Genomic DNA, 15962 nt, shown 5'->3' with positions numbered 1-15962 from the left:
TAGGAGTTAAATGGTAGATTGGTAACTCAAAAAAAAAAAAAAAATGGAGAAGTAGCTTAGATCTGTTTTGTTGGTAGACCAATTCGGGAACTTCAGTTCAAGGGTCCATTTATTGCCAGTTGCCAATTGCCAGCTTTTCATTGTTCTAACACAGTCATAAAAAGCGACTTGACTTCTGCAGACGAAACAAACGACGGAAAAGCCCAATCCGACAGCTGAAACAGTTCAACTCACTGGTCATTTATGTCTGCTCAATCTTTCATAGGACCCCACGAAGTATAACCTGTCTAAAATATCTCCCCTGAAAATCCCGAAACGGTGTTTCAACTTTTAACCTTTTAAACCTTTACAAATTTATACTCTGTAAAAATAAAACAATTTTCCTGCAATGACTTCTCAATCGTTCATCTCACGCTTCTCTCCGTCGCTCGAAACTCTTCTATATTACAAGTTTCAAGGTGACCCTTTACCTAGTTTTTCAACACCTTTTTTGAAAAAACCATGTTCAAGCTTTGATGGGTTTTCTTTGAAGAGAAAAACATTAGGTTTTAATGAGAAAATTTATGGGTTTGGAGGGAAATTTGGAATCCTTAATGCTTGGAAAAGAGAAGGGCATTTGGAAGAGCTGGATGATGCACCAGTGGCAGTTGAGTTGCAGCAAATATGCAGTGAGAGTCAGTTTGATAGAGTCATTGCTGAGGCTCAACAACTTGAGGAGTCTTTGATTATACTTTGGTAGGTGTATTTTTGAGTATTTAATTTTATGATTTCTATTGGTTTGTCTTGATTATATACGTTTTTGTTTACTTTTTGTTGTTTGTTGAATCTGAGAAAGTGAGTGAATTAGGCAGGAAAATGTCAACACCTAAAAGCCTTTTTTGAGAATCTGATTTCTTTAAACCATATCTTGTTCCAATTTAATGTTTTCGTGCATATAGAGATACATTGAGCATTGAGTTAGTCTTTGCTCATCCATAAATCTAATCCGCCATTCCCAAGATTTAAACTCAAACTTCTGGTCGAAATCTCCAGTTCTAAACGTGGAGGTGTCGCTTTTGAGACATTTTGTTTTCAATTTAATGAGATTAATTAACTGTGTGGTTTGGACAAAGAAAGTGAAGGAAATGGGAAATAGATTATAAGTAGGAGCTATTCTGCCTTTCAAGACCCGGTTATATGGCTTAATTTAGATGAGACTGAAAACAAATAGAGCTTTTGGGTTTTTGGTTATTTGTAATGATTCAAATTGCATGTAGTTTGCTATATTCAACCTTTAGTTCTTGTCTGTGATGTAAGCAAAGCTTAGATGAAGGTACTATTGTTGCAAAGCATAATTGTAATCTTAAAACTACCACACACACATATATATATCTGTGTATGTGTGTGTTGGGTTGAATTGATGTACAAAAAGCTTATTTTGCAGAATGCAGATCAACATGCTTTAATATTTCATTTTCTTGTGGATATGGAAATTATAGATTGTGAAGTTTTTGTTTTACTTTCCTAGCGAATGCTAATGATGAGTTTGAGCAGTATATCAAAGTTATTTGAACTTGTAGGATGGCAAGCTGGTGCAGAAAATGTATATATTTGAAACCAAAATTGGAAAAGTTGGCAGCTGATTACCACCCAAGGTTAGCTAAGTTTCTTTGTTAAATCTCTGACACTATTAAACCTGTGTATCACAATGAACATAGGGCAACTTCCTTGTTATTTCTCAAATCATTCTGGTGTAATAACAACTTTCCTCCACATGTATTTAGATGTATCACTCTTTTGTTGTTATTAACATACCTATCAAAAAAGAGTATACTCACAGTTTTTAAGCATAAGTTCGTAGCTACCTAGATCAACTTCACTCGTCTCGTTGGAAAATTCATTATCAATAGTTTGCTTATTGGCATTATAGTGGATGCAATTGAGCAACAACTTTTCCAGTCTCATATCAATAGCTTGGACTTGATTTAGGCGCATCCTTCCATTTTTCCTTCATCTTATGTAAATGACATATTCTGATTATGAACCATACTCTTCCTCCTTGGATAGCCCCAAACACTTGCAATTAGTACTTTCATTATGTTATATTTCTGGCTGGCTGTTGAATCTGGAGATATCTTTCCCATTAAGTGTGAGGAGCAGTGTGGGAATCTCCAAGCATCTAACTTGGATGTTTTAAACTTTTGCTTCTGTATAAAAATTTGTTGCATACTGATGCCTTTGTATTGAAGTATTTTCTCCATAGGTTATTGAAATTCTTCAATTGATCACTTCCTTCTCTTACTTTGCATTTGATTTTCCCTTTATCTGTTGGTCCTGCATCTTAGGATAAACCAATGGCTAAAATTTTTATCAGCTTGCTGCCATCATGTTTGTGTGTGTATCAAAAAAGCTTGTATTGTGTAGGTTTGTTTCTTGTTTGGAGTTGTTGGTGTCTGATATTGAGCAAGCTGGCTTGTAATTAAGGCTATTATTATTATTTGAACGTTTTGTGTAGATTGCGGTTTTACTGTGTAGATGTAAACACTGTTCCACACAACCTTGTTGCTCGTGCTGGAGTCACGGTAAGTGTCCATAACTCTGCAAAGTACAATTGCTTCAGCAATTAGTCAGCTTAATAAGGCTCCATTTATTGGTGCTTTTGCTTTTTACTTTTTACTATTTGTTCCTTGTTTTCAGTTTTGTTTTTGTTTTTTGCTCTTTCAATTTGTATTAAAAAAAAAAAAGCAAATAGCAAAACCACAAACCAACAGAGCCTAATTTTATATTTGAACTGTCAATCGTCAATGCTACTATGTTTCCTGTACTTAAAAGGCAGCTAATTATTCAATCTTTTGTGTAATGTAAGAATATAGAATAGCAATGAAAACATGATTCCGAAACTTGTGCTTCAGTCCTTTGGGCATTGATTTGATATCAGCAAGTTCTAGTTTCAATTTTCATATGATGCCAGATTTACCACTTTGCAGTGTTCTAAATCTTTAACAACATCCTATGCTACTATGTTTCCTGTACTTAAAAGGCAGCTAATTATTCAATCTTTTGTGTAATGTAAGAATATAGAATAGCAATGAAAACATGGTTCCGAAACTTGTGCTTCAGTCCTTTGGGCATTGATTTGATATCAGCAAGTTCTAGTTTCAATTTTCATATGATGCCAGATTTACCACTTTGCAGTGTTCTAAATCTTTAACAACATCCTGCTCTTTAGACTTCTTTAAAGAACATGAATGTTTGAAATAACATTGTGGGTCAACTGAACTACTTCCATGTATGATGGCATATTCTGTCTTTTTTTTTCTCTCTCTTCAAATTCTTCTGTCAGGCTGGGGCAAGATCTAATTGCAAAGAAGGGGTAGTATGTAGCTGTAAAACAAACTCTTGACAGGACCCAATATGGTTTTTTCGACTTACTATTCGTGCCCATCACTCCTCTCTACCTCTTTCTGATCCTCCCAAAATGGTGATATTGATCATAAACTTTGAGGCACGCAGAAACATAGTATGAATCAATTAGCTAAGAAATGAGTAGGAATTGTGATTCTGTCACCTTAAACAGAAGATTCTGAAACCTTCTCTAGTTTATCTCAACATTAATAAGGACATCCTTTTCTGTTAGAGACTTATGCGATTATGTATTTATGTTTGTTCCACGGTCACAGATGACTTAGATTAGTTGCTGGCAATTGCTTGCTGAGAGCTCTGTTAGCTCTTCCATAGGCTCTACTGGATTAGTGTCAGTTTTGAGGCAACAAAATCTTTAGATTCTAAAGTCATGTCTCCTATGACTGTTTTTAAACCAGCACTCAAACAGACATGGAAAAATATCTAACATTTTAAAATGATGTTGCAAATACAATGATCATATCCTTGAATATGCTTGACATTTCCTCACTTTGTTTTTACAATTTCCCACTATCAGTTCATATGATCTTTAGTAATCCATGCATGATTTACTTTATTAATATAGTTGTGCAATTATGATTGACTTAATTTGTTATACCTTTTTACATGTTTCAATGCTGTCAACTCTGCATGCAGAAAATGCCAACTATACAGGTTAGATTCATTTCCTTGAGAAACTTGATTTCTGAGGGTTGTAAATATGCCGAGTTGAGTTTTGTATGGCCAATCAAGCTTGAGCATTGTCAACTTAGTGCAATATTAGATCCAATTTGAATTGCTTGGCTTCTAAAGAAAATTTTAAGTCAAGTTGCAGGTTTCTCAAGGTTGGTCGATTTATTTTTTGAACGATATCTATCAACTCTTTAGCAAGCCAACCTTAAGCTGAACTTTGATAGTTTGATTTGTTTACAGCCCAAGTACTTTCTTTTTTAACTGAATAATGGTGTTTGCATTACAGTTATGGAGCGATGGCAAGAAACAGGCTGAGGTGATTGGTGGCCACAAAGCATATTTGGTTGTTAATGAAGTACGAGAAATGATTGAAAATGAGTGCACCAAGTGAGTGATACCAGAGCAGGCAACTTTTCATTTTTATTTCCTACATATATCTCCTTGACAATGAAATTAAATTTGTAAATTTTTTTCTGATACATTAGATTGGCAAAAAATCATAGCTTAAAGAAAATGAAAAACCGGCATGTTGTTTCCTTAACTATGCTGTTCTATACGAACTGTTGCTTTTGAGAACCAGCAATAAAGAAAATTTTGATCAGAAACTTCAATTTATGTCCCTCATGTCTTCAAATATCATGCTATAAATTGCTTGGCAATGCCCTTTGTTCTGCTTTCATGTGAGAAGGGAATGCCACTGAACCCTTCTGTTGTAACTTCTCTAACATATATTCCCTTGCAGAAAGTTGAAATCTATAGATTTCTTCCTTTCCCAATGCCATTGTATCCTTTTTCATTGTTGCTGACTAGTTTGAGAGATGGTCAGGTGATATTGGCTCTAGCAAAAGCAAGTATATGGGTTATCTTCCATTTTGCAGCACAATGGACTTATATATATATATATATATATATATAGATGATATGGATGAAAAATCATCTAAAACACTCGGCGGAGTTTTTAAAGACCACCGGCGAGGTTAGGGTAATCGGATTATGCATATTCTTCAGTGATGATAAGGAAGGTAAGTAATGGTAAAATCAGAGGAATGATTGTAAAAGGAAATTTTGTTTACACATTTTGCATATGATCTTTTATGGATACTTCAGTCGATAAAAGTCTTATGCAAAATCTTTACGTCGGGATTTATAAATATCCCTTTTAAAAGAAAATGATTAGAGATGGCAATCCAATCTATTTTCGGAGGATTTTAATTTGATTCGATTTTTTATGATTAATTAATTTTAATTGAATTTTAGATCACATCGAATAATAATAATAAAAAAAAATCGAATTATATATAAATTAGATATAACCTGTTTTATATATATAAAAAATTTTATTTTTTAATTATTTATTAATTCTATTTTTATATTTATATTTAAAAATATTTTATTAATTTCGAATTGAATCAAATTGAATTTAAGTATAAAAATAAAAAAAAATTATCAGATTAAATCAAATTTAAATATTATAAATATAAAATTAAATTAAATTTGAGATGAAAAAAAAAAAAAAAGGGCTTAACCCATCTCTTATCCTTAAAATAACTGTTGCAACTTGCACCTATTAAAACTATCGTATAATGGAATTGAGTCAGCATGCTAAAAAATAAAATAAAATATTTTCAATTTCAACCTTTAATAACTCATTAATCTTCAAAAACTTAAAAGACTTTTAATTAATCACAAAATACGATTTATAATTGAATCTTTTAAAACGCTTCATTCCAATGTACGATTATCGGACTCTTAAACCAATCCAAAGTCATCACAGCTACTTTTTCCATCCAATAAAAATAGACAAAAAGTAAATAAAAAAGTCTTTGTTGTAGCAAGTGTCACAGAAGGATTGGAACAACATTGCATGTTTTAAAGCAAATGTTGTTCTGCTGGGAAAGTCTGGAATCTGTGGACTTTGCATGGTAACGTTACCCCGTCAGACACGACTTTTTTACACTTCCATTAATAGCGGTTAGTGGCGACCTGTTCCATCATTGTATTTCAGTACGACTCTTCTAGAAATAAAGCATTGTATTCGTCTTAACAACCTGGAAAGGATCACGCGCCGTCACATCGTTTTGACATCAGATTTCATTTGATCAGATGATAAAATTAATTATGATACAATTAAAAATAATTATAAAATTTATTATAATTATAATTAAAAAATTTTAATAAAAAATTTATATTAATTTGATTTTATTAAAATTAATATTTAAATTTAATTTAAAATATAATAAATTTAATCACATCATATTAAAAATACAGTGAAATATAACGGTTATTCTAATTTTACAAATTCAATAAATAAACATTGTAATGATCGGAAAAAATTTTTTTTTCGACAAATCATGCATTCCCGGGGGAAGATAAGTTAAAAGTACGGAACGGTAACAGGATGTCTCGAGATTGATTTTTTTTTTAATTTAATTTGATTTAAAATTAATAAAATATTATTTTTTTAATAAAAGCGCAACATATTTTTTTTAGAGATTAATAGATGTACGGATCGTAGGTTCAAAATTTTCGGTCGTTACTATTATTTTAAATTAAAAAAAAAAAAGAAAGGATTGAAATTTACTATTATAAAATACAGTAATTTTTCTCTTTTAAATGCAAAGAAATAAAATTCGATTCAAACTTTTTGAGTAAAAATACATGAATTACACAATTTTTGAGAGTGTTCAACGTTTTTACTAGCTTTCCATCTGAATTTTTTGAATCCTAGAATGAAAATAAAAACTAAAAAATTATTTCATTCACTATCAATGAATTTTTAAAATTTTTATTAATGAAATTAATAACATAATATGTATTTTTTTATATATTAAAAATAAAAAATTAATATAAAATAATAAAATATGTGACAAGAATTTAATATGAAATTAAAAATTTCATTAACAAGGTATAAAAATAAAATAAAATTTAATATTACTATGAAAACAAAAAATGAATGATTAAAACTTAAAGCAATTTCATGTCTAAAATGATATTCCCCGTCTTGTTATAAAAATTTTTAAAAATTAAAATGAAAATCTCCAGGGTTAATATATAAATAAAGTAATTTGATTTTTCCTTTTAATCCTCTGCCCTAACGCCATACAAAAAAAAAAAAAAAAAGAAGTTTCAACGACTCCCTATTTATAGCAATTAACGTCGATGCACGTAATCACCGTCCATCTTAATCCAACGCCTAATATCAACTTTTTCTGGGTCCCACTTCCCTCTCTATCTCTTTTTTTTTTTTCTTTTCTTTTTTGTACTTATTTTAATAACTTGAAAAAGAGAGAAAAAAACGACCGTTTCGAGAGAATCTCAGAGAAGACATTACGCGATCTTTCTCTCCTCCTCACCTCGCCTCCCTCTTTGCCTCTGTAAATTTTTTTTCTTTTTTTTAAGTTTTAAATAATTGTTGTTTTTTACTCTAGTTTCAATCCCCAAATTTTCTTTTATTTGTTTAAAAAAAATTCGAATTTCTCTTACACAAAAAAAAAAAGGACTCTTGATCGTCAAGCACCGGAAGTTTCTCTTTTACGATGACGTTTTGCTCGCTATTCGATGATAGAATAAATATCTTTTTGCTGATTTCTTTTCTTTTTGTTTTTGTTGGGTTGAGTTTCACGGTGATTGGTTTTGGTGCTTCGTTTTTAATTGATGAGGGAATTTGCTTGAAGGTTTTTTTTTTTTTTTTAGAAATTTTCAATATTTTAATGTTTAATTAACACATGTGGTTGATGAGAAAATACCATTGGAGTTTTTGTTTTTTTCTTTTTGTTTAATTTGACGTCCAGTTATATGTTTTATTGCCGAGAAAATACTTTGGGAATTATTTAATAATTTTAATGTTCAATTGTGCTCTGTTTGGTTGCTGAAGATGGTATTTAAAAAATTGTTTCTTTTCGGTTTTTGCTGAAGATGGGACCTTTTTTTATAAAAAAAAAAAGTTGTAAAATTCTTTTTTTTTTGTATTGATTTTTCATTTTGAATGATGCTCTATTTGGTTGCTAAGAAAATACTGGTAAGGGATTGAAAAAAAGAACTGATTTCTCAGTATGAAACACTATTTTTTTGTGATTTCTTTTAACACAATATTCATTATTTAATGACTTAGAATGAAGAAAAAGAACCAAATAAATCTTTAAGACTTTGATTGATGGGTTTTGCTTATATTGGCTTATTGATTTTTGTTAATCAATTTAGTTTATATTGTATTTATTTATTTATTTATTTTTGTGGATGTAGGGTTTTGGGTATGGTTACTGGCAGTAACATAGATATGCTACCGACTATAGATAATGGTTCAGAAAGACCTAGAGGGAAGTTAGAAGATAGTTTGACTGAGCTAGAATTGATTTTGCGAGCGCATCGTAACCAACAATTTGTGAGTGGTGAAAGGGATCTTAATATGTGTAGGAGTGGCAGTGCTCCGCCCACGGTTGAGGGATCCTTGAGTGCTGTTGGTAGTCTTTTTGCTAATCCCGATTTTGGAGACATTAATGGTATCACTGGTGTTGGTAATAGTAGTAGTAGTAGTAGCAATAATGTAATGCTGTCTGAAGATGAGATACGCTCGCATCCTGCATATCTTTCATATTATTACTCCCATGAAAACATAAATCCGAGGTTGCCTCCACCATTGTTATCAAAAGAGGATTGGCGTGTTGCACAAAGGTTTCAGGCTAGTGGTTCTTCCCTTGGAAGCATTGGGGACTGGAGAAAGAAGTTGATTGATGGTGGTGATGGTTCATCACTATTTTCAATGCAGCCTGGTCTTTCTGTACAACAAGGACAAAATGATTCGATGCAACTGAGGAATGCCAATGCAAGGAATACACCAGGGAAGATGTCAGCTGAGTGGCTTGATAAAGGCTCAGATGGCTTGGTTGGCCTCTCTGGTTCTGGGCTTGGTTCAAGGAGGAAGAGTTTTGCTGACATTCTTCAGGTGATGTAGGCCCCAGTTCAATTGATGAGTTTGTAGGTTTTGTGAATTTTTAACCTCATTATAACATGATTTTAATGTTTCTGTACTGTTATGGGTTGTTTTGTCCCCTTTTTTGTGATATTCTTGCCACTTTGGATTTCTCTTATAGATGGTTTCCAAGTTATTTTCCCTATTTTTCTTTGTTTAATTAATATGCTTTTTTCTTGCATTTTGTCTCTGTGGTGGGATTGTATTGAAACAAGATTTTTATTTTGATTGTAGATGTCCCATTGAACCATTGGGTGAAGTTCTCTATATATCTCATATGGTTGGTTATAATTAGGTTCTATGTTTTTCTCAGATTTTTTTCAGTTTCCATCCAGCATCTTCCGATTTGCTTTTCCATTTCTGATCTTTTAATTCCTTTATTTTGGTTGTACCTATCTTTTAATTTGCTAAACTATTTACTCAACTCATTTTCTAGATCAAACAACGTCTAGGATTCCCGGGAATTTATGGGAACTTTATATATTTTTGAATCAGTTGGGGATTCCGTTCTCTTTTTTTCTTTTTTTGGTCTTTAATGCTGTAAGAATTTTTCATGAAATTTGTGTAATACAACAATGTAATAACCTACTTGTAACCTTCATATGATGATCAAAATAATTGGTGTAAAGAAAAGAAGGGTATAAAATTTAAGCTTCTAGATCCTAGACTATATTCTTCTGCCCTTCAAAATAATTCTTCTCCAACATTTATATTGGAATGTATTTGATTATTTTCAAGTTTGGGGTAATAATGTAATGTTATTTTCTGACTTTAAGTTTTGTTTTGTAATGATGCAAATTTTTCTTATCTGTATTACTTTTATTTTCCACATTATTTTTATTTTTAGGAAAAACTCATATGAAGGTTTTTAATTTGAGTTTGTGAATTTTTTTAATATAAATGTTTCTATTAAAATTTAAATAACAAATCCAAATGATAAATTGATAAAATTCAATGAGAAGATCAATAATATGTAAAAAAAATTATTGAAAATGCCATTTATAATTCAAATTTGATCAGTAATTATTTAACAGTAAAAATTCTGGCAAAAATGACAATTTTAAAAAAATCAAAATTTATTAAAATTTTTTTCAAATTTTACACCCTTGATCTATGTAACAAGACCTTTCAATTTATTGGCTTTAATTTTCTATGTTAGTTTTTGTTTACTCGTTTTTAGTTGAGAATTTCATGAACTTCAGCTAAAAAACTTCATCTAAGTTTTCTCCTTTTATTTTTATGCTTGAAACATCTTGACATTGCTTAACTCTAAATAATTTGATCTAATTCAATTGAAAATGGGTCATTGAATAAGTGAAATGCCATTTATTTAATTTAACATGTTCTCTGGTGCAACTAAGATGATAATCTCCTGCAGGGAGGACTTGATCGACCTGCAACCTTATCAGGCCACCTGTCACAGCCATCAAGTCGTAATACTTTTAGTGATATGTTGGACACAGATAGCATTGCTGATCCCAGCCCACCTGGTTTTTGTAATGGAGCAGAGCTCATGGAGGGCTTTCCTGCTGGAGTAGCACATCCAGGTGTGGTAGGAGTTCAGAGCCATGGTAAAACCACTTCTCACTCTTTTGGATCTGCTGTGGGTTCATCATTATCAAGGAGTACAACTCCACAACAACATTTAGTTGGGAGGTCTCCTGGTTCTGGACTTCCTCCGGTTGGGAGCAAGGTGGGCCATGTAGAAAAAAAGAATATCATTGGATCTAATGTCCAAAATATGCATTCTTCTACTGTACCTGAACTTGCTGAAATTGCAGCTACATTATCGGGATTGACCTTGTCAAAAACTAGACATGCAGATGAGAATAGTCATATGCGATCTAATCTTCAGGCTGATATGGATAATCAGCTAGAATTTTCATTCAACATGCCCAATGGTCATAATCAGAGTGTGCAGCAGCAATTTATTGACAAGTCCAGTGCTGAAAAGCTCTCATTTTCTACAAACTATATTGACTTAGCTAGGGAGAAGGGGATTGCACCTAATATTAATGCTTCTAAGATTAGTTCCAATGGGCAAGCCAGCATTCCCAAAAGAACTTCCTCTTCTGCAGATCTTTATGCAGAAGTGCATCCTTCAGGGCTTGGAAGTTTGGAAGGATCTGATGTTGGCCATCTCAATGTGAATCTTATGAACACAGATTTCATTGGCCATCTTCCTGGTGCTTATTCTGTTAACCAGAAGTTAAATTCTACAATTAAGAACCATTTAAATGCAGGTATTGTATCTTCTGGAAGCTTATAGCTTTCTTTTGGCATTTATCATTTTGTATTATTTTCTCTTTAACATACTATGTTGTGTTTTTTGTTTTAGGTTCCTCTTTGGCTGGTAATGGTGATAGGCAAAGTTTAAATAGAGCTGGTAATCAAGGATCTAACCTTGTTTCTCCACTTTTGGATCCTCGTTATATCCAGTACTTGCAAAGAACTTCTCAGTATGGAACACGTGCTGCAACTAGTCCTGATTCTCTGCATGCTGGGAACTATGTTGGTACTTTGCATGGGGATTTGGATGGCCTTCAAAAAGCGTTCCTTGAGGCAATATTAGCTCAGCAGAAGCAGCAGTATGAACTGCCACTTTTAGGTAAAGCTGGTGGTCCGAATCATGGCTATTATGGGAATCCCTCGTATGGTCTTGGCATGCCATATGCCGGAAATCCACTGGCAAATTTTGTACTCCCATCCATTGGTTCTGGAAGTATACAGAATGACAGAGCACATTTCAATTCAATGATGAGAAGCTCAACAGGAGCATGGCACTCAGATATCAGTAATAGTGTGGATGGAAGATACATATCATCTTTATTAGATGAATTTAAGAACAAGGCTAGATCTTTTGAACTTGTAGATATTGTTCACCATGTTGTTGAATTCAGGTATGCATCATGTGCCTTCTCTTATGTGATAATGCACTCATGCGTGTAATGTACTGAGCCTAATTCTTATTGCGCAATGCAGTACGGATCAGTATGGTAGTCGCTTTATTCAGCAGAAATTAGAAACTGCCACGGAGGAAGAGAAGAACAAAATATTTCCTGAGATTATTTCCCATGCTCGAGCTTTGATGACTGATGTCTTTGGAAATTATGTCATACAGAAAGTATATGCTTCTTGATGTACTTCTTTAAATCGGCCAATCACCCTGTTTATAGAGTTATAACTGGTTTGTCTAATTGTTGAGCTGGATTTGCAGTTTTTTGAGCATGGTACAGAAAGTCAAAGAGCAGAGTTAGCCAGTCAGCTTACTGGTCATGTGTTGCCTCTTGGTCTTCAAATGTATGGTTGCAGAGTGATTCAGAAGGTTCGTGAACTGTATTTCCCTAGCATTCATTCTTTTGTGTAAAAAAAAATTCCCATGCTATATTGGAGCCAGTTTTGAGTATCAATACCCTACATCTATACTGGAGTCATTTTCTATTAAATTCCCAGGTTTTGTAGTACTTTTACATGCTGCATGAAACCATTTTAATCATTCAAATCATAATCATTGAGTGTTACAGTTACCAGATGAATAAGCATTTTGCTGATGAGTTCTGATGTAGATGGATGGTAATATATGTAGGGAGAGCTTTTCATGCAAGTGCATGTTCAAAACCATTATGCTTATTTTTGGCTATTTAATGACTTAAATGTTTGACAATTTGCTTTGATAAATGGTATGAGATGAAGTCCTGTCTTATCAGGATGGTTCACAAAGTTAAATTGAGTTGCTTGTATATCTTATGGGTTTATGGGGGTTATGAAACCCTCTGATTGCTACAAATCTGATGACCACAGGCTATGGAAGTGTTTGATGTGGATCAGCAAACAAGGATGGTGGCAGAGCTTGATGGTTCAGTCATGAAATGTGTTCGTGATCAGAATGGCAATCATGTTATTCAGAAGTGTATAGAGTGTGTCCCGCAAGATCGAATTCAGTTTATCATTTCAGCTTTCTATGGTCAAGTTGCAGCGCTTTCTACCCACCCTTATGGTTGTCGTGTCATTCAGGTTTGAAATTTACTGATCATACCCTTTCATTGCTGGAGATTTGACATTTACTTTTATTGATTTTTCTCACTATTAATGCTGATAGAGGGTGTTAGAACATTGCAATGATGTAAAAACCCTACAAATCATTATGGATGAAATTATGCAATCTGTATGCACTCTGGCACAAGATCAATATGGGAATTATGTTATTCAGGTATTTAAGCTTCCCTTTTGAATCTAGCCTATCATTTACTTTTCATTTGGGAAAGTTATCTACTTTAGCTGCTATCAAAGAACTGGATTTGACCCTGTTTTCTACAATGTTACCTCAAATTAATTAATTGCTTTATCTGTTTGTGCTATGCATTGCTAATGTAATATGCTTCGGGAATCAGTTTGTAATTAGCAAAATTTTCCTTCTTTGAATATTCTTTGACATTATACTACCTTGTCTTGGTTTCCAGATCGGTCTTTATTGGATTATCTTGAAACTGTGCTGAAATCCTGGTCTTGTTAGAAAGCTTATGCATGCTTGGTTTCATGCTAAAATCACTTTTTATTTGTGCCCTTTGAGACAAGCTATGGCTTCCTTTATTTTTTTCATGTTGTTTGTTGGTCTAGCCACCTCTTGCCAATGTACGTCTGATTTAGAACATCCACGTTATGGTATTAATTATGTGTCTCTGACATGTCTATTTCTGTGTGGTAGCATGTTATTGAACATGGTAAACCACATGAGCGATCTGCCATTATCAGCAAGCTTGCAGGACAAATCGTGAAGATGAGTCAACAAAAATTTGCTTCTAATGTTGTTGAGAAGTGCTTGACTTTTGGTGGGCCAGAGGAACGTCAAATTTTGGTCAATGAGATGCTTGGCTCTACCGATGAAAATGAGCCATTGCAGGTCTGTTGCAGTAGTGATTTCCTTTTCCATGTTCTAATAGTGATATATGTATGTGTTTGTGTATGCCCGTCTCCAAGTAATCTTTTTATTGTTAATTTTCATGTATCTTTTTTTTTTTTTTTTCAGAGCTTATGTTTGAATCCTTTAATATCACTTTTCTAATTTAACATTCATTGAATACATAATTACAGGCTATGATGAAAGATCAATTTGGAAATTATGTTGTACAAAAGGTTCTTGAAACTTGCAACGACCATAATCTTGAGTTAATTCTTTCTCGTATCAAGGTTCATTTAAATGCCCTGAAGAGGTACACTTACGGCAAACATATTGTTTCTCGTGTTGAGAAGCTTATTGCAACTGGAGGTAAGCATCCCTTAAATTTCTCTTAAATTTTGATCTTCTCTTTTTTTTCGGCCAGCCATGCCTACTTATAAACCCAAAATTTTGACCTGCAGAAAGGCGCATAGGATTACTATCCTCATTGGCCTCCTGAATAATCCATATATAATCATGTATGGCATTTTTTTTTCTCTGCTGCCATGACAAGACTGCAAATAGATACAATTTGTACAGTTGACATGGATGGTGATTTTAGCATTCATCATCTTGAGTCTTATTCACTATAAAAAGTTGTAGATAAACATAAATCTAGTAGGTCTGTAGAATAAGATTATCATTGTCAATATCTAATTGTATTTTCGTCGCATTGTTTTGGAACTCTGATGAATCAGACCAGAGGATGGCTTATATTTTTACTATCCATTCTGGAAGTAGATGATAGAAGCTATAAGGATGACTTATATTTTTGCAATCCATTCTGCAGGTAGATAATAGAAGGTATAGATTGTAAAGCTGTAGCTTGGATGTAATTGTTTAATGAGAATTTTTGCTTGCATATTTACATTTATAACTTATTGAAATCAAAATACAAGCCTTATGCATAGCATGTGATTCATCTCTTTAATTGCTATTTGATTTTTTAATTTATTATTATGGGACATGGTAGAAATTTATATTTATTCATATTTTAATGAAATCTAAAGACATGATCACATGATTTAAGGTTCTCATGTACTGGCATGTGTATTCTTATGGATTACAAAAAAAAAAAGTTACAATTTAGTAAGTATTTTAATTATTTTCATGTAATTTTGATAAAATTATTAAAAAAGTTATAGTTCCTTCTAAATACTTTTTGATTTATGTAATTTTGAAAAATAACAAAAAAAGTTACTTTTTATTATATTTTTTTTACTATTCTCACATAAAAAAATAACTCTTTAATAAGTTCTTATTTTCTACGTAAGTTCATGGGTTATTTGACCTTTATGCTCTATATTCATCTCTACAAATTTGATCAAGTTATGGAAAATTATGAGGTTTCTTTCGTGAATTTTTTCACTTGAAAATTAGAATATATGAGATAGGGGAGTGTAGCTAGAGAAATAATGAGGTTTTAGGAGAAAAAAAATTAATGATAAAAATATTGTTTTTTTTTTTCTAATAAAAATATTGTAACAAAGGTAAAAATAAACAAAATATGATTTATATTGATTATTTTATTTTATATCTCTCATTTTTTAATTCTCGTTTTTTTTTTTCGCTTTTAATTATTTTAAAAACGTATAATATGTATAAATATTTTTTTAAAAATGCTCAATTAGGCCAGCTCTAAACCAAAGAAATTGGGTGCAATTGGTGGTTGGACTCAGATTGGTTGCACCAGAGGATGAGAGGTGATTGTTGAGGATGCAGAAGGGCTAGGGTTTTGAGAAAAAATAAAATAAAATAAAACTGGGTTTCAAGTACCAGTGGGAAGTTGGGTTAGCTCACAAGGGTAAAATGAACCCAGTGGTGAAGTTATACTCTCTGAAAAAATAAGAGAGTGGGCAATAACAGTTTGAATATAAATGGACTTTAAAAATTATTCGATTTGAATCTAATTTAATTCAGTTTATTTATTTTTTAAATATTTATATTTTATTTTTATATTATTTTAATATAATTTTTAATATT

General features: G+C 32.3%; 2 protein-coding genes across 10 annotated transcripts; both read left to right on the top strand.

Annotated features, from left to right (window-relative positions):
• Positions 1-20: 20 nt before the first annotated feature.
• On the top strand, positions 21-5045 carry WCRKC2 (WCRKC thioredoxin 2). Of its 5 annotated transcripts, none has more exons than XM_022909679.2 (6): positions 21-735; positions 1560-1634; positions 2495-2561; positions 4039-4056; positions 4361-4461; positions 4901-5045. In XM_022909679.2, exons 1-6 carry the CDS (start codon positions 389-391, stop codon positions 4902-4904), a joined length of 612 nt encoding a protein of 203 aa, XP_022765414.2. In that variant the 5' UTR covers positions 21-388; the 3' UTR covers positions 4905-5045. The 5 variants fall into 5 exon arrangements, with proteins under 5 accessions (XP_022765414.2, XP_089604619.1, XP_089604620.1 ...); XM_089748495.1 differs by lacking the exon at positions 4901-5045 and having other exon boundaries at positions 165-458; positions 546-735; positions 4361-4679; XM_089748493.1 differs by lacking the exon at positions 4901-5045 and having other exon boundaries at positions 4361-4679.
• A 2326-nt stretch (positions 5046-7371) lies between these two features.
• Positions 7372-14887, top strand: LOC111310330 (pumilio homolog 4-like). Of its 5 annotated transcripts, none has more exons than XM_022909669.2 (11): positions 7372-7448; positions 8317-9016; positions 10422-11286; positions 11382-11943; positions 12026-12167; positions 12261-12368; positions 12845-13057; positions 13143-13253; positions 13749-13943; positions 14135-14309; positions 14402-14887. In XM_022909669.2, exons 2-11 carry the CDS (start codon positions 8327-8329, stop codon positions 14437-14439), a joined length of 3099 nt encoding a protein of 1032 aa, XP_022765404.2. In that variant the 5' UTR covers positions 7372-7448; positions 8317-8326; the 3' UTR covers positions 14440-14887. The 5 variants fall into 5 exon arrangements, with proteins under 5 accessions (XP_022765404.2, XP_089604609.1, XP_022765407.2 ...); XM_089748483.1 differs by having other exon boundaries at positions 7372-7748; XM_022909670.2 differs by lacking the exon at positions 7372-7448 and adding an exon at positions 7982-8092.
• Positions 14888-15962: the final 1075 nt, after the last annotated feature.

Source organism: Durio zibethinus, chromosome 19 (genome assembly GCF_047325235.1).
Source record: "Durio zibethinus cultivar Kanyao isolate XHJ-2024 chromosome 19, ASM4732523v1, whole genome shotgun sequence".
NCBI classification, from domain to species: Eukaryota; Viridiplantae; Streptophyta; class Magnoliopsida; order Malvales; family Malvaceae; genus Durio; species Durio zibethinus.
The sequence above is the reverse complement of the archived record's forward strand: the minus strand, read 5'-3'. Positions and strand labels throughout refer to the sequence as shown.

Excerpts from the sequence above, each read along its gene's own strand:
- WCRKC2 (XM_022909679.2), top strand. The coding sequence starts at position 389 with ATGACTTCTCAATCGTTCATCTCACGCTTCTCTCCGTCGCTCGAAACT. Across the intron at positions 736-1,559 it reads GAGTCTTTGATTATACTTTG|GATGGCAAGCTGGTGCAGAA; the intron begins GTAGGTGTATTT and ends TTGAACTTGTAG. Across the intron at positions 1,635-2,494 it reads GCAGCTGATTACCACCCAAG|ATTGCGGTTTTACTGTGTAG; the intron begins GTTAGCTAAGTT and ends CGTTTTGTGTAG.
- LOC111310330 (XM_022909669.2), top strand. The coding sequence starts at position 8,327 with ATGGTTACTGGCAGTAACATAGATATGCTACCGACTATAGATAATGGT. Across the intron at positions 11,944-12,025 it reads CACCATGTTGTTGAATTCAG|TACGGATCAGTATGGTAGTC; the intron begins GTATGCATCATG and ends TGCGCAATGCAG. Across the intron at positions 14,310-14,401 it reads GAAGCTTATTGCAACTGGAG|AAAGGCGCATAGGATTACTA; the intron begins GTAAGCATCCCT and ends TTTGACCTGCAG.